General features: G+C 41.6%; 1 protein-coding gene across 1 annotated transcript in view; it reads left to right on the top strand.

The window, feature by feature from the left end:
- Nucleotides 1–25,133, top strand: part of astn1 (astrotactin 1) — a 2,322,431-nt gene that overhangs the window by 1,309,491 nt on the left and 987,807 nt on the right. Inside the window, exon 10 of the mRNA XM_080195939.1 lies at nucleotides 2,416–2,553. Within this exon, the coding sequence (XP_080052065.1) occupies nucleotides 2,416–2,553 (138 nt within the window). The remainder of the gene's footprint in view (nucleotides 1–2,415; nucleotides 2,554–25,133) is intronic.

Genomic DNA, 25,133 nt, shown 5'->3' on the forward strand with positions numbered 1-25,133 from the left:
AAATCAAAATTTTTTGCCTCTCATGTAACCAGCTTTCTTTTAATCTAGATTTATTTTATTAATTCATGGATGTCATAGGTAAACTAGCATTTATTGTCCATTCCTCATTGCCCTTGTTCAGAGAGCATTTGAGAGTCAACCACATTGTTGTGGTTCTGGAGTCGCAAGTAGGCTAGACCAGGTAAGGATGGCAGATTTCCTTCCCTAAAGGACATTGGTGAACTTGATGAGTTTTTACAACAATCTGCAATCTGGTTTCATGGTTATTTTTAGACTTATTTTCAATTCTAAATTTTTATTGAATTCGAATTCAATGCTAGGATAGAAACCTGGGTCCCCAAAGCAATGTGCTGGGTTTCTAGAATACTAGTCCAGTGGCAATACCACATTGCCACCACCTTCCCGAAAGCTAATTCTGCCTATGATTGGATGGGTAGTAGATGGACAACATTCTTTTAAAGGAAAAGTGATATTTTGACATCAAGCTGTCCAAATAGCAGATTAGTTCCAGGTTCCTGGTATCCAATTGAATGTTGTGCACCATAGCGTTGTAGGTTCACTGGAGCACCTTTGGATAAAATTGAGACCAACGCAATGAACCTAATTTTAAAAAGGTGATGTTTATGGAATTCTAACAGAAGCAGGTTATCAGGGATGGAGACAGATCCAACTGAAGAAACTCAGCACTTTCAAAACAGAGAGATTGTGGTGATGACTCAGCAAATCACTGGGGACCTGAAATTAAATTAGGAACTTGGGGGAGCATGCAGTAAGCGTGTCAGCCTGACAAAGGTTCAAACACTTCCCTTTTGGAATTCTGGTAAATCTCACTATGGTTCTATTGCTATGGCTACTTAGGTGCATAGTATGGAAACCCCACACTCCATGGAATACTTTGTCTATATAGCGTGTAAGAAACAATATTTTTCATTGTAAAAACATGTGACAATAATAAATCAAATCAAATACTTTAGATTTTAGATACCTGCTGATAGAATACCTGGATGGGATTTCTATTCGATAATTAAAATTTTGTTACCATCATTGTCAGTTTATTTGGAGTTGTTCATATTACCTTTACTGTGGAGATAATGTTGTTGGTCAAATCTACCTTTTGTTGAACATTATACTAACTGTGTGCAATACAGACTCAGCATGAGGCTCTACATCAAACTATCTCACAGCACGTGCTGTTATCATGTGATTTTGCATCACATGTGATCATGTGATCACGCTGTTATCATGTGATTTTGCATTTGATGTAGATTGTATGTTTACAAATTTAACATTAACATTTCATACTGCAAGAACCTCGCCTGGAATTATACACTCCAGCTCCAATCCCACATCCCCCAGATGTGGATGGCAGAGGGCAGGGTGGGGGGGCGGCTCATAATATTAGGTGGGGTGGAAGAGGCATCATCCCTGTAGGCTACTCAAAACCTGCTAGTATTTAATCAGGGGCAGGGTAAGTGATGAATGGTCCATTCACACTTGGGCCAATTGAGGCTCTTAAGGGATCAATTAATGGCTACTTAAAAGCCTCCACCTGCCATCGCTGGTATTTTATCAGTGGTGGGGGAGGGGTACACCGGCTTAAAGCTCAGTGGAGGGAATGTCTCCTCCAGTTCCGTCACCTTCTGCCCAATGCTCGACACTCCCCCCCCCCAACAGAAAAGGTTAACACCCCCTGCAGTGGCTGCCTCCGATTGGCCTATAACCTTTGGAAGTGGGACATCCTCCCACATGGTGTGGGCAGCATGGTGGCACAGTGGTTAGCATAGCTGCCTCACAGTGTCAGGGACCCGGGTTTGATTCCTGGCTTGGGTCACTGTCTGTTTGGAGTTTGTATGTTCTCCGGTATCTGCATGGGTTTCCTCTGGGTGCTGCGGTTTCCTCCCACAGTCCAAAGATGTGCACAGTCAGGTGGATTGGCCATGCTAACATTGCCACTTAATGTCAGGGGGATTAGAACGGTTAATGTGTGGGGTTAAGGGGATAGGGGCTGGATAAAATTGTGGTCAGTGCAGATTTGATGTGTCAAATGGCCTCCTATTATTCTATGATTCTATGGTGGTGGAAGTCACATCCTCATGCAGTTAACTGTCTGATGACTGTGAAATCCCGGGTCTCCAAGTCCATCAGAGGCAGGTTCACCTCCAATGGTACCATCTCTATGTAAAATTCAGCTTCTAATAGCAACTCTGTATTCATTGGGCATATAACCTAGGTTTAACATTTGCTTCCTACCCAGCTGAACCTACCCACAGCACAGGCCTCATTTGAAAGATTTTTCACCTGATGTAAAGAATGCGTTAGCTGGATCAGAGAACAATAAATCACAACATGCATTGTCAGAATGTAAAAGAATCACTTGCACTCACTAAGCATATTTATTTTCTTCTTATTATATAGGTTTACCTACACCCTTGGGGAAGGAATGTGGCTGCCGCTCAGTAAAAGCTTTGTCATTCCCCCAGCAGAACTAGCCATTAACCCTTCAGCAAAATGCAAGACAGATATGACGGTAATGGAGGATGCAGTTGAGGTCAGGTACGTAGCCAGAGAGAAATTGTTTGGCTTACTGTGACTCTTCCAACCTCTGACACTGGTCTTATTCCACTATTGACTCAATTAGATCTCTAACTGCTGCACTGGTTTAAAAAATTGAAGTCCCTTTGAACTCTAAGTTCAATCGTTTGACAAACTCCAAGTGGGTAATATTAATATTTGATTTGTGCATTACTGAGACGCAATGCAGTACAATCTTCAAGCAGCAGTTTAGAAAGTAAAATTGCCCATTATTGTTCTTGAGGTAGGAGGCTTGGCCCATTTCCTGTTTCATAGAAAATCATAGAGCCCTTACAGTGCAGAAAGAGGCCATTCAGCCCATCGAGTAAGCACCAACCACAATCCCACCCAGGCCCTATTTACCCCGCTACTCCCCCTGACAGGAGGGTTAATTTAGCATGGCCAATCAACCTAACCTGCACATCTTTGAACTGTGGGAGCAAACCGGAGCACCCAGGGGAAACCCACAGGGACAATGCAGACTCCACACAGAGTGACCCGAGGCTGGATTTGAACCCAGGTCCCTGGCGCTGTGAGGTAGCAATGCTTACAACTGGGCCATCTTGCTGCCCCAAATCTTTCATCTATGTTCCAGACAGGCTCTTCTCAACTGTACATGATCCTAATCCATTATCGATTATGATGCACACCAAAAGCCAAAATGGAGGATCAATCCATCCAACCATCGGCACAACAATTTCTTAGTTCAGCCACAGGCCATAGGCCTCTTTTAACTGCTTGTTAACCAAAACATAAGCCTGTTCTGTGTTTGCTTTCTGCTTCCAAAGTTGACATAAAGAGCCTTGAGCACAAGAATTCCAACCATAAAAAAAACCTCAATCTTTACACACTTTTTCTGAAATCTAACAGTTAAGAAATACAGTGGTTAGCACTGCCACCTCACTGCACCAGTGTTCCGGGTTCAATTCCAGCCTTGAGTGACAATCGATTTGGAGTTTGCATGTTCTCTCCATGTGCTCCAGGTGCTCCGGTTTCCACCCACACTCCAAAGATGTGCAGGTTAGGTTGATTGTTCACACTCAATTGCCCCTTAGTGTCAGGGGTAAATACATGGGGTACAGTGATAGAGCCTGTGTGGAATAATGCCAGTGCAAGCTTGATGGGCCAAATCACCGCCTCCTGCACTGTAGAGATCCTACAATCTTATGTGCATGAACAAAATATTAAATTGGAATGCAGTTTAATGTTGGATAATAATAAAGATTAATCTTATTTGAATATATTTGAACAACTCAAAAGGTGATAAGGCTGTAGATAGCTCTAAGTTTCACTTGGTTATTTCCCCCTTCTCTTAATAATAATTATTTTTTTAAACTACGAGGCCATTTGTGACGCTGGCAGTCCAAAGCAGCGTAATTTTGTGAAAAGTAGATTTTGAGAAAAACTTGTGATTATTTAAACCTTGTGCAATGTTTAGGCTTCTGTTAAATGTGGATTTATTGTAGATATATTGCCATGACCTGCACACAGAGAGTGATGTTCAGTAGTGCGGGAGTTCTCACCAGTGTGGCTACACCCATGGCATGTATGAGCTGCTGAAGTTACTTTCAGTTGTAGCCCTTTATCATCGTTCCTACACAACCCTGCAACTTTCCAGCTCCTGAAAAATTCTCAAAATGAAATGAAAGTTCTGAGAATAAAAACATTTTTGCGTCAGAGGATGGTGATGGTTTGGAACATGCTGCCTGGGGGTGCTGGTGGAGGCGAGTTGCCTCAGATCCTTTAAAAAATACCTGGATGAGCACTTGGCACATCATAACTTTCAAGGCTATGGGCCAAGAGCTGATAAATGGGATTAGATGGGAGTTCAGGTGACTCTCACGTATCAGTGCAGACTTGATGGCTGAAGGGTCTCTTTTGCATTGTATGATTCTGTCAGAAGTTAACAAGTAATGATCAGAATCAGGAGCCCTCGTGAAAACAAAGTGATGATAAATAAGTGACATTTTCTGCAGTATGCATTTGTTGATTTCTGTTGCATTTTTTTTTCAAGTTTGAAAGTTGTGTTCCAGTTTAGGACATGCTTTGATTTGATTTATTATTGTCACATGTATTAGCATACTGTGAAAAGTATTGTTTCTTGCATGCTATTCAGACAAGGCATAGCCTTTATAGAGAAGGAAAGGAGAGAGTGCAGAATGTAGTGTTACAGTCATAGCTAGGGTGCAGAGAAAGATCAACTTAATGTGAAGTAGGTCCATTCAAAAGTCTGACAGCAGCAGGGAAGGAGCTGTTCTTGAGTCAGTCAGTACTTGTCCTCAGACTGTTGTATCTTTTTCCCGAAGGAGGAAAGTGGAAGAGAGAATGTCTGGAGTGCGTGGGATCCGTAATTATGCTGGCTGTTTTGTCGAGGTAGTGGGAAGTGTAGACTGAGTCAATGGATGGGAGGCTTGTTTGCGTGATGGACTGGGCTTCATTCATGACCCTTTGTAGTTTCCTGCAGTCTTGGGCAGAGCGTGAGCCATACCAAGCTGTGAATCAACCACAAAGAATGTTTTTTTGTGATGCATCATTGTATATCTCACCTTACTTCCAGAGCCTCCAATCTCCTTAACGACAAAGGCCTTGGCATTTGTTATGCAGCAGCTAGTAAATACAAGATGGTTTTTGGTGCAATTCTTTCGATCTGGAATCCAAGTTTGAATACAAACTTCAAGATTCTGCTGAGCATTGGACTAGTGTCACTTGGCGCTGAGCATATTGAGCGTTCTCTGATATTTTAAATCCTTAGCACATGCAGGTTTCATTTGAAAGAGTTATCAGCTGGCGTAAAGAATACGTTAGCTGGATCGGGGAAAAAAAAATAGATGAATAAATCACAACGTGCATTGCTGTCAGAATGTAAAAAAGGTGATTACCTTGGAGACGTATTTTCATTTGTGTTGGAAGTAATGAATACGAAACATACTTTAAAAAAAAATTCATTGAAAATATAGGGTCGGAGGTTCTTATGATTCTAAATGATGCAGAGCTATGTTAAAAATTAGAAATGGCATTGTTTTCCACAATAAATGACATTTTGAGCTACAGAGATGGATATGTTTAGATATTGAGGGTGAACTCTTAAGAATTAATTTTGTGATAACTGTCCAGTGTGATTGCTGTTCTGTGCCACATGCTCCTCAGCATCTGGGTCCTACCCAGATGAATTTATCCTAACGGGCCAGCTAGCTGGGCAGTTGACAAAACCTGCGCTGCTCTTGCATCTATAACACAGCCAGTTGGATATTGCACCACACTGCCTCACTTGTTCAATTCCCCCTTAAGGATCTGTGAGATGTAACTCGTCGAGTGAAGAAGACAGGCACATATATTTTCATTTGCTCCTGCTCACTAATGCTGTCGCTTGGCTGTGTTGTCTCTCACGTCTTGTTTACTCAATGACTTATTTATCCAGAAAACCTCTGTCTCAGGAACAGATCGGCCAGCAGTTAGCAAAGTTTCAACTTCTGCCATTTTTAAAGGAGACGGTGAGAGGAATTTTCCGTGAATAAGTGGGGTGACATGCAGTTTTGGCAGCACTAACCCCGGAACTCACTCCCGAACCCGTGCGTTAATTATGCCCAGGCGGGTATTGGGCTGGAGCAGCTGACATGTCAAGCATTGATTTGTTTGCCCACTATCAGCTGGTGGGTTTGAAGGTGTGGGTACCATATTTAAACACAAGCCCAATACATACATCTCACTCTCTCCAGCCCACTTGTGTTCAGAAAGCCATCACAGATGTCTTCTGCCATTACCACTGAGCCAGTCTAAGCGTCTGAACTGCATTTTCAGAAACCCTATGGTGTGACACCTAAAAACTTGAAGCTCTTGAACATTTCTACTTCACCCCTATTGATGTAAACAGGACATGTTCTCCTTTACGCTTCCTGAAGTCGTTGACTATCTCCTTCATTTTGTTGACATTGAGGGAGAGATTATTGTTGTTGACAAATTCACCAGATTCTCTATCTCATTCCTGTACTCTATTTCATCATTGCTTGAGGTCCAACTCACTGGTGGTGTCGTCAGCAAACTTGAAAAGTGAATTGAATATGTATGTTGCACTCGTCTTCAAGTCACAAGCAAACTGAGGTCCAACTTGTGCACGTCACACGTTTTCAGATGGGTTTGAACCTGATGTAACGTCCTGCTGATGAGATTGGAAGGTGTGTGAAGCAGTGGGCGTTCATGAAATTCACTGACATTAAACCACCAGCGGGTAAATTGTAAACTGTTTTTATGCTAGCAGATTTCTGACCTTTTGTCAAGGGGCAAAGGATTTTATTAGTGATCTTGTGAAAAAAATATTGTCCTTTCCTAATGGCTGCATAGGTACTTATGTGGAAACATTGTGCAAGTGCATTCTCCAACACTGACCTGCCTATTTAAAATTACATGAAGATTGCACTACATTGACTTATTTGCACATAAAAACCATTTCTATTCTGCACTTAATTAGAAACTGGTGGAAATACAAAGTGGTTCTGAAGTTAATGGCACAATGTCACGATGACATTGCCTCCAAGGAGATCAACTACTTTTCATGTGGTTTATGTTACTCCACTGCCACTTGTCAAACAAAGAAGAAAGGCTTGCTAATACTTTGTTGTGATATTGTTTTGAGATGCTAAATGAATTGTCTCCATTACAAAGGGAATTCTAACAGGTCGCTCTTGCTGGGGCTCTGGAGGGATTCCAAACAGGTAATAAGAAGGTGGTGCAGACAGCACTAAGTTATAAAGAATGCAAAGTTGAGTGGATGGTATCAGGAAGTTAGAAAAGGGTACTTGCTGGAGGTGCAAAACTCCTATAATAACTGGTGGTGACCTGATATGGGTTCATTAAACTAATATAACTATATAAACTATATAACTGTAACTAGTGGTTAGCACCACTGCCTCACATCACCAGGGACCCAAGTTTGATTCCCAGGTTGGATCACTGTGTGTGTGGAGTTTGCACATTCTCCCCGTGAGCAAGTTTCCTCCGGGTATTCCAGTTTCTCCCCACAGTCCAAAGGTATGTCGGTTAGGTGGAATGGCCATGCTAAATTGCCCCTTGGTGTCAGGAAAACTAGCTAGGCTGAATGCATGGGGCTATGGAGATAGGGCCTGGGTGAGAATTTGGTTGGTGCAGACTCAATAGGCCAAGTGGCCTCCTTCTGCACTGTAGGATTGTATGATTCTATATACAGAATACAGGTCTGACAGAATACATACACAGGTCTACACTCCTCTTCCTGCCTCCAACTGAAGGCCCTTCCTATCACAGAATGCACGCCCTTGCTCCCAGCAGGTCTGGCTTCTCATGCAACTGCTCCCTGAGGTCTGGCCAGACCACATGGCCCACGAAGGATTGCCCCTCAAAGGGGCCATGTTATCACAACTATATGGTAGTGTCTCGAGATTAGTAATCCAAAAACTTGCTAATGCTCTGGGAGCTGGGTTTGAATCCCATCATGGCAGATGGTGGAATTTGAGCTCAGTGAAAGTCTGGAATTAAAAGTCTAACTATTGTTGTAAAAACCCATCTTGCAGGCAAAGAGATCTACTGGCCTACATGTGACTCTAGGCCCACAGCAATGTGGTTGACTCTTAACAACCCTCTGAAATAGCCTATAGCCAAGCATGCCTCTCCATTCAAGGCCAATATCAATTGAGTGGGCAAAATTTTAGCAGACACAATTCAGGAAAGTACAAGCCATTGTCCATTTTGATCATCCACACAGATGACGAGTGCATTGATACAACAATTAAATAGGGACAAATAGAACTTTGGCCTTCATTTCAAGGGGATTGGAAATCAAAAGTGAGAACATGATACTTTGGTTATGCAAAACTTGTTCAGATCCCATCTGAAGTACGACTTGTGGATATTGCGATAGGCACAGGTTGCATATACTATTTGTTTTATTCATTCGTGGAACTTGAGCGTCGCCTTCTGGCCAGCGTTTATTTGCCATCCCTAACCACCCTTGAACTGAGTGCCTTGCTAGGCCATTTCAAAGGGTGGTTGCTGGGGGATCAGAGTCGCATGTAGGCCAGACCAAGTAAGGACAACAGGAAGATTTCCTTCCCTAAAGTGAACCAGATGGTTTTTTTCTGACAATTGACAATGGTTTCATGGTCATCAGTGGATTCCTAATTCCAGATATATTTTATTGAATTCAAATTCCACCACCTGCCATGGCACAATTTGAACCCAGGTCCCCAGAACATTAACTGAGTTTCTGGATTAATAGTCTAGCAATAATACTATCGCCTCACCAATTGATTTTATCATTGAGCAATAGAATGATACATCACAGAAGGAGCTCCATGGTGCCTGGATCTTTGTCAGAGCTATCCAAATTCCATTCCCCTGCTGTTTTCCCTGAAAGTGTTTTCCCTTCAATTCGTTACATAATTTCTTTTTGAAAGTTACAATTGAATTGGTTTCTGCTCCTTTTCAGGCATCATTGCAGATCACCTTGATGCACAATGCAAAAAAAAATTGTTTTTTTTGTTTCCAGTTATTTTTTGCCAATTGCCTTAAATCTGGGATCATTAGCTACTGACCTTTCTGCTGGCAAAAACAACTTCTCCTTAATTACTTACATCATAAAGCTTTTGTGATTCTGAACAGCTTTATCAAAGCTCCTCTTCACTTTCTCTGTTCAAAGGAAAATAATGCAGCTTTCCGTTATGAAATGTACCATTTTCTGCAAATCCTCTTTGGCTTCAACAACCTCCTTAAAGTGCAGTGCCCAGTATTGAACACAACACTCCAGAACAGGACTAAAGAGTGTTTTATGAAAGGTTTTATTAAGGGTCAGCCAAACTTGCTTGCTTTTCTATTTGGTACCTCTATTAATAAACTTAAAGGCCAGAATCCTGCAGTTTCGCCTGTCCTGCTGCCAGCAGGAATGGAAAATTTGGTGCTCAGCCAAATCTCCATTCACTGCATTGAGACTGGAAAATCTCAGCCAAAGATCCATTTTTGAATAGGCTTTTTAACTTGTCCTGTTACCAATAAAGATTTGTGTTCATACACCTTGAGATTTCACTGCTTTGCACCCTCTTTAAAACATGTAGTTTACCATGGGCGGCATGGTGGCGCAGTGATTTGCATTGTTGCCTCACAGCAGCAGGGACCTGCGTTCGATTCCCAGATTGGGTCACTGTCTGTGCGGAGCCTACACAGTCTCCCTGTGTCTGTGTGGTTTTCCTCCGGGTGCTCCTGTTTCCTCCCACAGTTTGAAAGATGTGCTGGTTAGGTGCATTGGTCATGCTAAATTCTCTATCAATGTATCCGAAAAGGTGCCAGGATGTGGCAGCTAGGGGATTTTCACAGTAACTTCATTGCAGTGTTCATGTAAGCCTACTAATGACGAATAAAATAAACTTTAAACTTATTTTCCAACTCCTCTTTTTTCCTACCAAAATGTATTATTTCACATTTCACTGTATTAAATATAATCTAGTAAGAAGTCTCACAATACCAGATTAAAGTCCAACAAGTTTATTTGTAGCAAACACCACTAGCTTTCAGAACTGGCTGTTCCTTCGTCAGGTGGGTGGGAGTTCTCCCATCCACCTAATGGAAGAACAGCCAGTTCCAAAAACTAGTGGAGTTCTCCCACCCACCTGAAGAAGGAACAGCCAGTTCCACAAACTAGTGGCATTTGTTACAAATACACCTGTTGGACTTTAACCTGGTGTTGTGAGACGACTTAATGTGTTTACCCCAATCCAACGCCGGCATTGCTACATCTTAAATTTAATCCACCATGTGTCTGCCCATTTTGCTAGTCTGTGCATGTTCTCCTGAAGTCTACTCCTATTTTCTTCTGAGTACTTTTGCACGTTGACAGATGATCTGATTGAATTGTTCAGAATTACGAAAGCGATTTCTCAGGATAGATGCAGGGAAGCACCTCATGTGATGGAGGATTCCAAAACGAGGAAGCGTCACCCTAAAATTAAAGCCAGGTCAGTGAGGGGTGAAATTGAGAAGCTTTTTTTCCACACGAAAGGTTGTGAAAATTTGGAACCTTCCTCCAGGCTGTGCAACTCTGCTTTGCGACTTTGTGGAGGTTTGTTAGGTGAAGCTATCACGAGATATTATTAAAACCGAGATGAGGAGGAATTTCTTCAGCCAGAGGGTGGTGAATCTGTGAAACTCATTGCCACAGAGGGCTGCGAAGGCCAAGTTATTGAGTGTCTGTAAGACAGAGATAAATCAGTTCTCTCAATAGGGGATCAAGGGTTACGGGGAAAAGGCAGGAGAATGGGAATGAGAATCATATCAGCCATGATTGAATGGTGGTGGAGCAGACCTGATAGGCCAACTGGCCGAATTCTGCTTCTGTATCTTATGGTCTTATGGATATAGAGGCAAGCATGGTAAACAGAGTGAAGTCAGCCATGTTCTGGTGGAATTGGCGGAACAGTGGCCTATTCTGGTGGCAGCAAACTAGCCACAATGGCAGATCTATGTGAGGATTGTGAGGGTGTAATGCTGAAATTCGGCAGGCATTCATGCCTTTTAATAAGGACAAATGATCAGAGGTATAATTATAAAACTGAACAAAGGCAATCTAATATCCTCAACACTTCACTGCTCATCAAAATATTTGGCATCAGCACCATTGCTTTATCATCAACTCACATAATATTGTCGACACACACAAGGCAAATGTGAATATCATACTTCAGATCGCCTCATAATTTGAAACAGAAGTTGAAATTATTAACCCAGCAGTTAGCTGCAATTTGCTCACATTTGTTCTTCCTAACAATGGCAAAACTGAAGCACAATAACATTCTGACTCATGTAAGATTGTTACCCCATTAAAATCAAAATGATTAATATACATTCCCGCTCAAGTCCCCATCAAAACTTGAGTGTTCAGGAAAGTAGGGGGTGACCAGATGAAGCACGCACATCAGAAGTTACTATTGTGCAATTGGCGTTTAATGCAGTATGTAACTTATTTTGAGTAGTCTTCTAACAACTGCCTAGGTGAAGGGTAGCATCAATTTAAAATCATTTATTTTCTCAAAAAATATTGCAACAGAAAACTATTTTCTCAGCATCACTTTGTTCCCCGAACTGCGTACAAACAATATTAACAATCATTACTGGAGCCATTATTACAGCGTTCAATGGAATCCCAACAGTATAGAAGGAGGCCATTTAGCACATCAAGTCTGTACCTGCTGTCTGTAACAGAGTGCCTTACCCAGGCACTTTCCCCACTTTATCCCTATAACTCCACATATTCACTATGGTCAATCCACCAAACCTACAAATGTTTGGTTATATTAATTTGGTTCAGACACGATTGACTTAAATGTTGCAGTCCTGTAGTTTTATTTTGAATAACTAATTGTGTTGAACGGAACTTAATGATTGCAGTGATGAATCAGTTTAAAGCACAGATGGGGATTTTCCTGTATGGTTAGCTCTTGCCATCAGACGGCCTTGGGCTGCCCATGTAGGCCGTAGACATATTGGAACAGTTTACCTCATGGATTGCCCTCATGATGTAGCCTCCATTTGCCATTGGTGGAATACCAGCAGTTGTGGGATGAAGACCTTAAGTTGCTACAATTGACCTTTCATCCCAGACTTAATCACCAGAGGGAGTTGGGAGTGTCAAGAAGCCAGTGGGGCCTCCACCCCATTCCTTCTAGTTGACTAATTACCCCTCCAGCACACCACTGGGGAAGCACTAAATTACACTCATTTTATGACAGCTCCTTACTTTATATAGAAACATATGGAAGAGTAAATGTGCCTTGTTTTTAATCATATATTAATAATAGAGGGCATAAAACCTAATTATTCTCAAAGTGAGTGTACAGTGCAGTGTTTCTTTACTGAGAGCTGGGTTGGCTTCTCAATGTGCTTTAGCCCTTCTGTTAGTCCTCTGCAATCTTCTGGTGCCTGAAGACTGGAGGATTGCACATATTAGATGTCTATTTCAAAAAAGGAGAACCCAAGTGACTACAGATAAAGCAGTCCAATGTCAGTTGAGGCTATTGCCAAGGACACATTCATTCTCACTTAGAGATATGGTTGATAAGGTACAGCTAGTATAGATTGTTAAAGGCAAATCATGTCCAACTTGATTGAGTACTTAGATGAAATATCAGAAAAGGTTGATACCTTCAATTTTTCAGCTAGTGGAACTGGGTGTGGGTAGGGTGGGAAAAGGATATTTACATTCTTCCCCATCTCGGATGGGAAGTCAAGGAGGGCACCTGTGCCCTCTGTCCTGGAACAATGGAGCCCTGGCACCCATGCTGCTCTGGCCCGGCCCCTGACACCATGATCACTGTGGTATTGAAATTCAGTCAATCGTATGGTAATAAGCTTCGCACCCTTGCTGGGCCAGAAATGGTTCGTGCCAGTCGGAAACCGAATCAGATTTTTGGCTTTGTACGCCATTTTCCCAGCTTGCCACACTGATCACTGAGTGCAGTGAGGTGATAAAATCGGATACTCTGATCCGCCTGGTCAGGGACGTGGCAGAACTGTGATTAAAGCCTTGGCACTCTGTATTTATCTGTAATTACTTGGGTAGTTACTAGCAGTGTCAGCAATGCCAGATTGATATTGTCACTGATGACACTGGTAGGATGGCACTGTTGGGGGGACAGAGCATACATGGAGTGGGGCCTACAGGGGCAGGGCCTATGGGGCAGGCCTACAAGGGCGTGACCTGTAGGAATGAAGCCTACAGGGCCAGTGCCTGGAGGCAACCCCAGAGCACAGCTTCCTTTCATGTAGGTGGGTGGTAGGGAAGATTGTTTCCCCACAGTCCAAATGCCAGCATTTTGAGGGGATTTAATGCTATTGAGTGGGGCTGGGGACCGGAGCCAATGCCAGTGCTGATGGGGAAGGTGTCTCTTTATGATTGTTTTCGAGATTGGGGCACCCTTTAAAAAGTGCATGCCTTTCTCTGTGGAGCTGGGCTTGCCGGAGTCTTTAGGCCCCCTGCCCCACAATGACGCACCCACTCTCTCCCCCCCAGTTTAAAATGGCAAAGTGTGGGAAGACTTGGATGCAAAACATGCCTATTTCTCTGGGACAAACCCACCGGTTTTCAGTCTGGACCTGACACTTTTTTGGGAAAAACCCACCCAGAGTTTTATCCTAAGTTATTTTTAGGCTTGAGCCACACTGCACTTTGAAGCTTGTCAGTCAGTCTGCAAAGTACCTTCAATGGATCTGAACTCTGCTACTTCTCGTGTAGTGGCACTTTAACTTGAATTTAGTGTAAAAATACAGCTGAATGTTGAAGAAAAAAATCAATCTTGCTCTCCCCATACCTGATTAATCATTCCCTTTCTGGAGGAGATACGTCGTAATAAGATTATGGGTCTATGAAAACATCCTGATGCAACAAAAAGATGGAAATTAAAATGTCTGGAGCATTAAGTGGAAAACCAATTTAAGTTACACCATCAAAGTGCAGGAATCACCATCGCAGAAACTGGATTTTCATTTTTAATAATTCTTCACATCTCTTGCTGTCTGTTCTTCAAGATCACAGTGAACAGGCTAAGATTTCCATCAGTGACTCCAAGGGATAGAGTCATTTATTTAACTGAGCATTCTTCACAGCCTAAAGTTAAAATGCAAACTTAATAAATGTACAGTAACTTCTTTAACAAATCCACTTGCAAAATTTGTACTGCTGATGATATCGTAGACTATGAAGCTCTTAATCTTTCATGCACAGATTTATTTTTTTGGACCAAGAGCAGAGGTTCAAGTGAAGATTCATTCCAGTGTTTTTTTTTGTTTCTCCTGCTGGAATATCCTGCTATTTAAGCACAAGTTTTCCAGTAATTTCTCCCTCCACACTTGGCAGAATTGACTCTGACTGGGTTCCAGCCTTGCATTACCCTGTCTAAGTCAGCATTCTTCACGTGAAACTGAGGCAACGCACATCATCTGACTTTGGGGGCCTTCACAGCTGAGCCAGCCCCTGCCCTTGTTCCATTCTTCACCCAAGTGTATTGTAAGGTAAATGCAGATTTCTTTAACTCAAGGGGCTGCCTGGCTAGCTCAGTCAGTAGTGCATGAGATTCTTAATCTTACGGTCGTGGGTTCATGCCCCACGATGGGTACCATTGTTTTTGAGGGTGGCACAGTGTATATCATTGCTCCTTCACAACTCCAGGATCCCAGATTCAATTCCTGGCTTGGGTCACTGTCTGTGTGGAGTCTGCATCTTTTCCCCATGTCTGTGTGTGTTTCCTCTGGGTGCACCAGTTTCCTCCCACAGTCTGAAAGACGTGCTGGTTAGGTGATTTGGCCATGCTAACTTCCTCTTCAGTGTACCCGAACAGGCGCCGGCATGTGGTGACTAGAGGATTCTCGAAATAACTTCATTGCAGTGCTGATGTAAGCCTACTTGTGACAATAATAAATAAACTTTAATAAAAACATTAAACTGAGCTCTGATTTTAAAATGGTTTCAGCTAGCTGTGAAAAGTTTGGAAAGTTTGTGTGAAAGCTTCCTTTATTCTGTGAAACATCTTGGCAGCAGGTAACCAATAGTTGCACTTCTTTTCAGGCTTTATCACATCAATATGTGATAACCACATCTTCCCTTGACTGAAATGCTTTGTTTCAGTCTATGTGAGACAACATAAAATATAATTTATAATTTATCACTGTTCTTTCTTCTGTTTTTCTTTCTGTATGTGAGTTGTTCTTGATGACTCCAGACCCACAGAAATGTATTTGACCCTTAACTGCCCTTTGAAATAGCCCAGCAAGCCCCTCAAATGTATCAAACTGCTCTTGAAAAAAAATTACTGTGGGTATGCCTACACCACAGGGACATCAGCGATTCAAGAAGGTGACTCACCAGCACCTTCTCAAGAGCACTTAAGGATGGGCAATAAATGCAGGCCTACCCAACGGCGCTCACTTCCCAAGAATGAATAATGTAAAAAGCTCTCCTGATATAATTTCCTTTAATGTTGAGTGTTTAGTATAAGTGGGAGAGTGTGAATGTTTTTGAGAAGAATGCAATTTTCTGAACAATTGCTGTATTGTTTCCTTGTGATACTATGGCTCAGAAATTGTCAAGCATCAATTTCAAGTTGCATCAAAATGAGGAACTATAAACTTTGTTTATATACTTATCATCCTTTGTACGAGAGGAATTACAACTCAGTGAGGAGTCATTTTACAAGAATCACCCATCAAATACACATCATTGCTGAGGAGGAGTGTCATAAGCATTTATATAATCCAAGCCCCCAGAAAGTAATTTATCATGTTTTTAAGTGAACTTTTGACCTGGAGCATCCCCACCCATTTACAGTACAAAATAGTGAAGCTGTTCAGGCTTAATAGTTACATACAAAGTTGTAAATTCTGCCATAAATTCTTCCTCACCTCCAAAAATGGTGGCTCAGAATGTATGGTCAGTGATGAAATGAGAGGTCTTGCCCTTGACCTTGAAGGAAGCTGCCCTGTACTGTCAAATTTAATGATTTCTACAGTGAGAAACCTCTCACCTTGGAATGGATTGTGATTTTCCTTAATTGGGATTTCCATCATTAAGTTGCAGTGATGCCATCAAGTTTTCCAAGCAGCCAATCACATTAATGAATTCTCACAGACAACCAACCAGATAATGAAATAATCAAGTCTTTTTTTGAAATTAATTAACTTCATATAAAAATTAACAAATATGCAGGGACCTAAGGATAAAGTTAAAACATCATGAACCAACATTTTATTTATTTTAAAAGATAATTCTGGAAGACATTATTGGTGTAACCTGAACTAGGTTTGCAGAATGCTTTTGTGATCCTTCCTGGAGAATATTTTGTGGAATCAATTGTAATAAAGCTATTTTAGGTCTAATATTGTGCAATGCAATAGGATGAATTAGTAAAGGCATAGTAAAGGGGCCACATGAAAGTAGTGATTATAACACAATTTACTTTGAAAATAATTTAATGCAGACAGAAACAAGAAACTTAAACAAACCCAGCCACATAGGTATGAGTGGAGAGCTGGCTTATGTTGTTTGGGCAAATGGACTAGAAATTATGGCAGTGACTAAACAGCGGAAAACATTAAAAGAAATAGTTTAAAATGTTCAGCAAAATTACACTCCATTGTAAACAAAAATTTCAACATTTTGCCTAATAAAAAGGTGAAACATAATATTAGCTTAAAAGAAAAGACTTATAATGTTATAAAGTCTGAGGAATAGAAGTGTCTAAAAATTTGATACATAGGGACAAATAAAATGTAAGCATAAACTTGCCAGAAATATAAGCACAGTTTGTAAGAACCTCTACAACTATATGCAAAGGAAGAGAGTAGCTAAACAGTGATTCCTTCGAGGCTGAGACAGGGGAGATTGTCATGGGGAATATGGGAACAAATATCTTATTCACTATAGAAGACATAAGTTAGATACCAGAAATAGAGAGTAACTAGGGCCAATGAGAGTAAGGAAATTAAGGTATTTGATGTCAACAAAGAAAAGGTACTGTCATTAAAAGGGAAAGCTGCAGAGATAGTTAATGTGCTGGCAATGATTTTCCAAAATTTCCTAAATTCTGCAATGTGTCTTAAGAAGTAAAAAGTATGGATTTAAGCTATTTATTAAATGAACATGAAGCACTGCAGAATTAAGTGAATAAGTTGCCAAGTGCCCAGCATCTGAAGAATCAAGCTTCAGTTTACAACAGTTATTTCTTGAAGCTCTGTGTGAGATTTAGAATCATGAATTGAAAGACCACTAGTCTGAAAATTGGCTTGATAATTGGATTAAAGGCAGATTTATGACGGAAAACCAATGGCAATGACAAATAGGAAGAGCTGCACCTGGAGGAATGGTGGCCATGGCCTCTTGAGTCATACACAATTGATGTCTGCATTGGTCATATTCCTCCATAAATGGCAGATAGTGGCAGGAATGACCTAAAATTTCAATATAGATAAATGTAAGCATATGGATATTGTTGCATGAAACATACATGCACAGTGAAGAAATATCCATTAGCAAAATTACAAGGGATTTTTGTGTGATTCTTCAGCTTTTACTGAAAGTATCTAGTCAATGCAATTAACCACGTTTATTACGTGGCCATCTAACTCTAAATAGAATCAAGTTATTCCATCTGTGTAAGGCAAAGTCGTCGTAGCCTTTGATCATCTGGGACTATGGACTGGTGGTGCTTTAATCTGAGGATCAGCACACCTCAGGTGAGGGATAAGGCAGGGCCTGCATCAATTGCCTCAGCCAGTACAGGAATTGAACCCGCGCTGTTGATGTTGCTCTGCATCACTAACCAGCTGTTTAGCCAGTTGAGTTAAACCAACCCCCTCTGTGTACATAGTTGGTAAGATGATATGAAGGATGTCTCCAGTTCTGGATACCTTTCCTTCGACAGGACATTGATGCACTGCAGAACATTGAAGAACAAAAAAGATTGTTCTGGAAATCGAGACTTGAAGCTCTGAAGAATGGATCAATTTTCGTGAGATAAAAGAGTTACCAGGGTTTTAAAACACTGAGAAGCATAGATAATTTAAGAGCAAACAGGTTATTTAATTTGCAATGTGATTTAGAACCACAGTATAGTGAGCAAAATATTAATGAGTTTCAAACAAGAACGTTAAAGGATATTACCACTTCCTCTCAGAACTCTGATTATGTGTAATTGGCTCCCAGTGATTACATGCTTTACAGAAAAACAGGATAGATGTCGAGAGATAAAACTGCAAGTTTTAAGCTTAGGTGAAAATTGGGCTAATAAAGTACTTGATACAATAGGAATACAGAGGTGACAGTGAAAAGGGAATGATTGGAATTGAATGTGAGATGGAAGTGCAGACAGATATACTGCTGTTCTGCTTGATTCCCTTCTAGTCATCAGGTACAACTTTATGTAAACTTGCTGAAGGAGCTTGAATTAGGTTACTTGTATGTGATCTCGAGTTATGCCGGAAGTGCGGACCTTGCCTCGTGCTTCCGGAGGTCATGGGTAAAAACAATAAATTTTTTGTGTTGTTGGAGTGATAAAAGTTTGTGTGGAAACAGAATTACACTGCTGTTGTTCAAATAAGTAATAGAGTGGGTGGGATTTTCTGGCCTCACTCGCCCCATATCCAGAAAATCCCACCCAAGGTCAATTGACCGTCCCATGGTCCCCCCCTCTCTGATTCCCATGGCAGGCAGGACAGTAAAATTCACCCAGTACCTTTCAGGGTCCTCAGACAGCCCAAAGCAGCTTACAAATGACTTAATACATTTGAACTGTAGTTGCTATTTGTTGGACAAAGTTGCTTGGAATTGAATGTCCTGCCAGTACAATCCTGGAGCCCTGTAGGTTTTAGCTATATCTTGATCATGAATCTTTTAAGAAAGTTTGAAACATAAAGAAAACAAAGGCCTTAACCCAGGAATAACTCAGAATTGTACAGCATTTTTGGGGCCTCCAAACCAATTAGCTGCCAGCTAAGCATCAAGGCTTCACAAGGGTTGGCATTGTCGTACAGACTAGCAGTGTGGCTCATTGTGAAGTTCTTTGTAATTGTGCTACAACTTGGAGCAAAGCAATCATTTGAAAGTGAAGATAATCTGAGTGAAAGAAACAAATGTTGCACTTAAATGAAATTATTGTCTGTTTAAACTGTGCGAACTTGAGGCAGGAGCAAGGAAAGGTGATTGAACCCATGGGAGTTACTAATTGGCTAAAGCTCAGTGGGTGAAGTACTCTGGTTGGGCATATCCTTGAATATAGGTTTCATGACATGACCTGGCTCCAAGCATTATGTCTAGACGTGCCATTATATGTGTCATCTCTCGTGTTGTATTGTTGAAAGAAAAGATTGAAGTGCGAAATTGATGTTTTATGATTATTTTTAGCACAACTATGTTTTTTCTTTGGGGTAGTTCACAGTGACATCCAGCATATTAATCTTTAATTCCTGAAAAGCAGGCGAGACTGCTTTTTAGTTCCTACGTAAGATCCATTTTCTGCCCTGTAAAAGGTAGTAACAGCATTCAAGATAAGATTGCCCATTTCTGGATGCTATGCTGCATCACTCTTGGAAGGCTCAGTTCTATGAAGCTGTATCACCCTAAAGCATACAGGATTCTAAGTTGTACTTGGTTTTGGAAAAGGTGCAGAGGATGGCTGCATGGTTCATAGTCTAAAACACTTCAGCTATCCTCAGCTGGGGGATGTCATGGTGGCACAGTGATTAGCACAGCTACCTCACAGGGATCTGGGTTCAATGCCAACCTCGAGTGACAGTCTGTCGTGTTTGCACATTCTCTCTGTGTCTGTGTGGGTTTCCCCTGGATGCTCCAGTTTCCTTTCACAGTCCAACGATGTGTGGGTTCAGTTGATTGGCCATGATAAATTGCCCCTCATTTTAAGGGGGATTAGGAGGGTAAAAATGTGGAGTTATGGGGATGGGAACTGCATGGGATTGTTGGTGCAGGCTCGATGGGCCAAATGGCCTCCTTCTGCACTGTAGATTCGTTGATTCTATCCAGGTAAGCTCAGAGAGCCTGGTCTGTATGCTTTTGTGAAGTATAGTTTGACAAAGATCAGTAAAATATGAGCTGTGTTAGATTGTGCTTCTGTGGACCGCTAGATGGACTGTAGTGGCTCAAGAAGGCAGCTGAGCACAAATTTCTCAAGGGCCATTAGGGATAGGCAATAAATGCCTGCCTTTCCAGCAATACCCATATCTCAAGAAGAATGAAATAGAAATGGTTAGATTGAGGATGGCCACAGGTCAAATGAAAATATCATGGTGACAACATAAATTAGATAAAATAGAAGCTCTGGGGCTAAAAATAGACATAATAAATAAAAATAGAGCCTTTGGCCAGCCAAACAGCAGTTCCCTAAATGAAGAACAGTAAAACTTTTTTTTTTCACTCAACATACTCACAATGGCTCTGTTACCAATCGGGTAAGAGGAAGACAGATGAACTGTACATAGGTATAATATCATTTGACTAAAATTTCATGTGGCTTGGATTACTATTCTGGAGACTTGAGTTCAAATCCCACCTTACCAGCTGGGGGATTTGAAATTTAATCAATTAATAAGCATTGAATGATCATGAAGGTGCCAGATTGTTATAAAAAAACAACCTGCCTGGTTCACCAATATCCTTCAGGGAAAGAAATCTGTTGTCCTTACCCTGCTTGACCTACATGTGACCCCAGATCCACACCAGTGGGATTGACCAGAAGACTCAGACCTTCCAGTTTCCCGATTGTCGGAAGTCTAAATGCCGTAACTCCATTATGCCCAGGAATCTTGAACTGCCATTGGGCAAATATTCTGCTCCCCGCGTTATAAAGTCAAGGTTGATCCCCCCTTTGAGAACCAGCACTGAAACAGTCAAAAAGTAGCACCTCACCTTATAATCTGTAAAAAGTGTGTGTGAAGCGGTATGACCTGCTCTTCAGCAACTTCTAGTGGTTAAATACAAAATAAATATTGACACCTATTTTAAAATCAACATGTAACAATTTATTTATTTAACAAAGGACAAATTAATTAACCTATTAAAAAACTAAATAAATCCCTTCTGTTAACTTTTCATGAAAGAACAAGATTCTAATGATACACTGTTCAAAAAAAAAACAATTTCCACTCATTAACAAAATAGAATTTAGTCACTCTCTAAATTACAAGCAGGTTTTGTGTCTTCCCGAATATTCTGGGCCTTCTCGGTTGATTCTTTTGTCTGGAACTTCTTTCTTCTTGTGGTACCATTGCTATCTGGATGGTGCTTTCTCGAAGACATAGGTGAAGTTATGAGTGCTAACAATTCTCTCTCTCAGGAGAGAAAGCGAGAGCTGCAGGTTACAGCTCTGGCAGGTGGCAGTTGCTTTTCTCTTTGTCCCGCTCTCCCTTTCTTTTATACCCACGATGACGTATCAATATTTCCCTCAGTAGGATTGATCCTAAGTTGTCAAAACCATCAGATTTAAATTTAATAGGTTCTTGCTGTCTAAGTGCTTGATTCAAATTGATTGGCTAAATTCAAAAGCCAGTTGTCTTGCTAAAAACTGCTGCTTGGCCTTTCAATACCAATGTTTCAGTTTGGGCTCTCTATGTGCTTATATTTGAATCTCTAAGCACAGAAAAAACACCACCTTTTAATGGGACCCCCACACAATGCTTTCCCCTACCTTGCATTTTACAATTTTACACTCAGTAACTTCCTACCTTCCAACCTACAATTGTTCTACCAAACTTTGCAACACCCAGGATCCTCCTAAAATCTCTTGAGTTACAGTCAGATACTTCAGAGAATTAAATTTACCTATCTGAATAATCACACAGGAAATTTTAGATAGAAAAATCATCAACCTAAATTTCCAGGATGGTGAGGGCCAAACGCATGCCACACGAAGAGTCGGGGATTATATCCCTGCTGACTCAAATAGGCTCAATGCCATTTCCCACTCCAATGAGCACTCAACACTGGGGGGAGATCCTATCTGGGAGAACTGCCAACCAATCTAATTGGCCAGAAGCTTTCCAGCCATTCCAGGACCAGCATCGCAGTGGTGAAAAGGGGTGCTGCAGGTGGCTGTCCAGAACTAAAGCCAGGAACCAAAGGAAATGTAAGAGGTGTGGGGTAAAAAGGGAGCCATAAAGAACACCTGAGGGATCACAAGGGTGTGGAGGTTGATTGGGCTCTCAGGGGATAAGCCAAAGAAGGAGGCAGGTCTAGCGGTCACTGAGACCTGAGGGGAGAGCGCCCATAGTTGGAGAGATCTTACTGATGTAGGTACAACCCCTCCTCTTCTCACTTGTGGTCAAACATTTTATTTTCCAGTCACATCCTCCCCCTGATCTATCAGACACCCGCCAGCCTACACTTGAGGCAGTGTCAGAAAGGCCCTTAAGTGACCATTGTGTGACTACATCAGGGCTTTCCATGAGGCGAGGGGGCATTTCCTTTCCAGTATCTTGCCAACCCCAGTGTAAAATTGAGACCATGTTGAGGTAGGTGAGATCCTGGACAGAATACTGCCGATGCAATCTCACACTCCCCCACTGTCATGTGGGAGAGGGGGGAACAACATTCAAGCATAGTCTGAATCCTGAGTAATTGTACAACGAACTGCTCTGTCTCCCACCTTGATACCCCAACCCACCAACACCTGCCAAAACTGACCTGACTCAAATACTGCCTGACTACTTCATTCAACTACCTGACTATCCCCTGAATCCCCAACCCCTTCACTAACAGCCCAAATTCTGTCTGCCATATACAAGGCACAAGTCAGGAATGTGAATACAATTGCCTGGTTTTTTTTGCAGCTTCAGCAACACTAAAGGCACTCAACACCATGCAGCTTGCTAGATAGGCACCTCATGCACCATCTAAAGACTGGCAAGAAATTTCCAACCTTGTCTGCTGTCTGGATCTTCCAGTTGCAGGTCCTGCTGATATATATAGCCACAAAATCCTGGCCACTTAGTGCCTCCAACACAGAGTGGCAGCAATGAGTACCATCTACAAGATGCAATGCAGCAACTCACCAAGGTTCCTTCGACAGTACATATCAAACCAATGGCCTCTACCAAGTGGAAAGTCAAGATTAGCAGACAAATGGGAACACTACCACTTTGAAATTCATCCCAAGACACACAACTTGGAATTACATACTGTTACTTCACTGTCATTGGGTCAAAATCCCAGAACACTCTGCTTGCTAGAACAATGTATATATCTGCCCCAAATGGACTGCAGCAGCTCACAAAGGCAGTCCACCACCATCTTTTCAAGAGGAGTTAGGGGTGGATAACAAATCTGGCCATACCAACAATCCCAAGAAAAATGTCCATCAATTCTTCTTCCCCCAGATAGTTGTGAAAATATAGAAAGATCACCAATCAAGCCATAGTCTAACTCCGTGAGAGTGATCCTGGGAATGAAAAGCTTGACATATGAGAAGTATTTGAGGACTATGGATCTCTACTCAATGGAGTTTGGAAGGACGGGGCGTGGGGATCTCGTTGAAACTTACAGAATACTGAAAGGCCTAGGTAGAGTGAGATATGGGGAAGATGTTTCCATTAGTAGACTGGGATTTGAGGGCACAGCCTCAAAGTAAAGGGACGAACCTTTAGAACCAAGATGAGGAGGAATTGCTTCAGTCAGAGGGTGGTGAATCTATGGAATTCATCACTAGAGAAGGCTGTGGAAGTCAGATCATTGAGTGTATTTAAAACAGAGGTCAATAGGTTCTTGATAGGTAAAGGCGGGAAAATGGGGTCACGATTGAATGGCAGAACAGACTCAATGAGCCGAATGGTTTAATTCTGTTCTTGTATCTTATGATCTTATGAAGTTATGTTACATCACTGCATTTCTCTGGTTGAGAAACAAACTTGTGTCTGGCTGAAGCAAAGCTTGCCACACACGAGTGGCAGACATCCGATCACATGGCAAATCAACCAGAAGATCTCCGATCTATCCTGTCTTAATGTCTGTCTAAGCAGAATAAGAGACATGCCAGCAGTGCCATTGCCTGTTTTCCTCCAGTCAGTAGAGGAATCTGGGAAAGCCTTAAAGTTTATCATTTCTCGGTACCTGACTGGGGGAAAAATAGATAGGAAAATGAAGCAAGTGGACTAATGCTCTGCACTCCCTCCTCACCTTTATGGAAAAATTAGACTGTACCACTTTAGTTTTGGGAAAGACTAGAAATTGTACTGTCTCTGATGTTTCCACCCTATCTCTTAATTTTTGTGCTGAGGGAACAGTGATGCCAGGAAAATTGGACTGATGCATTTTGAAGCAATTGTTAGCTTTTTTTTATTCATTTGTGGGACATGGGAATCACTGGCTGGCCAGCGTTCATTGTCCATTTCTAGTTTCCCTTGAACTTAGTGGCTTGCTAGGCCATTTCAGTTGAAAGTCAACCACATTGTTGTGGCTCTGGGGTCATATGCAGGCCAAATCAGGTAAGATTTGCAGATTTCCTTCTTGAAAGGACATTCGTGAACTAGATGGTTTTTTTTTGACAATCAACAATGGTTTCATGGTTTCTTAATTCCAAATATTTTTTATTGAATTCAAATTCCACTATTTGCTGTGGCGGGATCCGAACCCGGGTCCCCAAAACATTAACTGAGCTTCTGAATTAATAGTTTAGTGATAGTACCATTAGGCCATTCCCACTCCTCAAACTGCTTTCAGTAACTGCTTTAAAATAACATGCCCAATAAACAATGCTCATAGTCCGTTGCAGAGCTCAGTGGAAGAAATTAACTTTGAAGCCATTATGCTCCTGTTTGATTTGTTACTTGATGATTGTACTGTTGTCCTCTTAGTCTCCATGCCTTCCAGGTTGATTGAATCTAAATCCAAATCCATCATAAAGTCTCGATTCATAGCAATATTGCACAGTGACTACAACAGCTAACTGAGTTCTGCATGCTAATAGATGATACATTGGAAACGAACAACCCAAACATTTGTCGTGGAAGCTTCACGTTCCTGCATTTGTTTGCCCCTGCAATACTCCTTTCTC

The sequence above is a fragment of the Carcharhinus amblyrhynchos genome, chromosome 9 (assembly GCF_965287045.1).
Source record: "Carcharhinus amblyrhynchos chromosome 9, sCarAmb.v2.hapA, whole genome shotgun sequence".
Classification (NCBI taxonomy): Eukaryota; Metazoa; Chordata; class Chondrichthyes; order Carcharhiniformes; family Carcharhinidae; genus Carcharhinus; species Carcharhinus amblyrhynchos.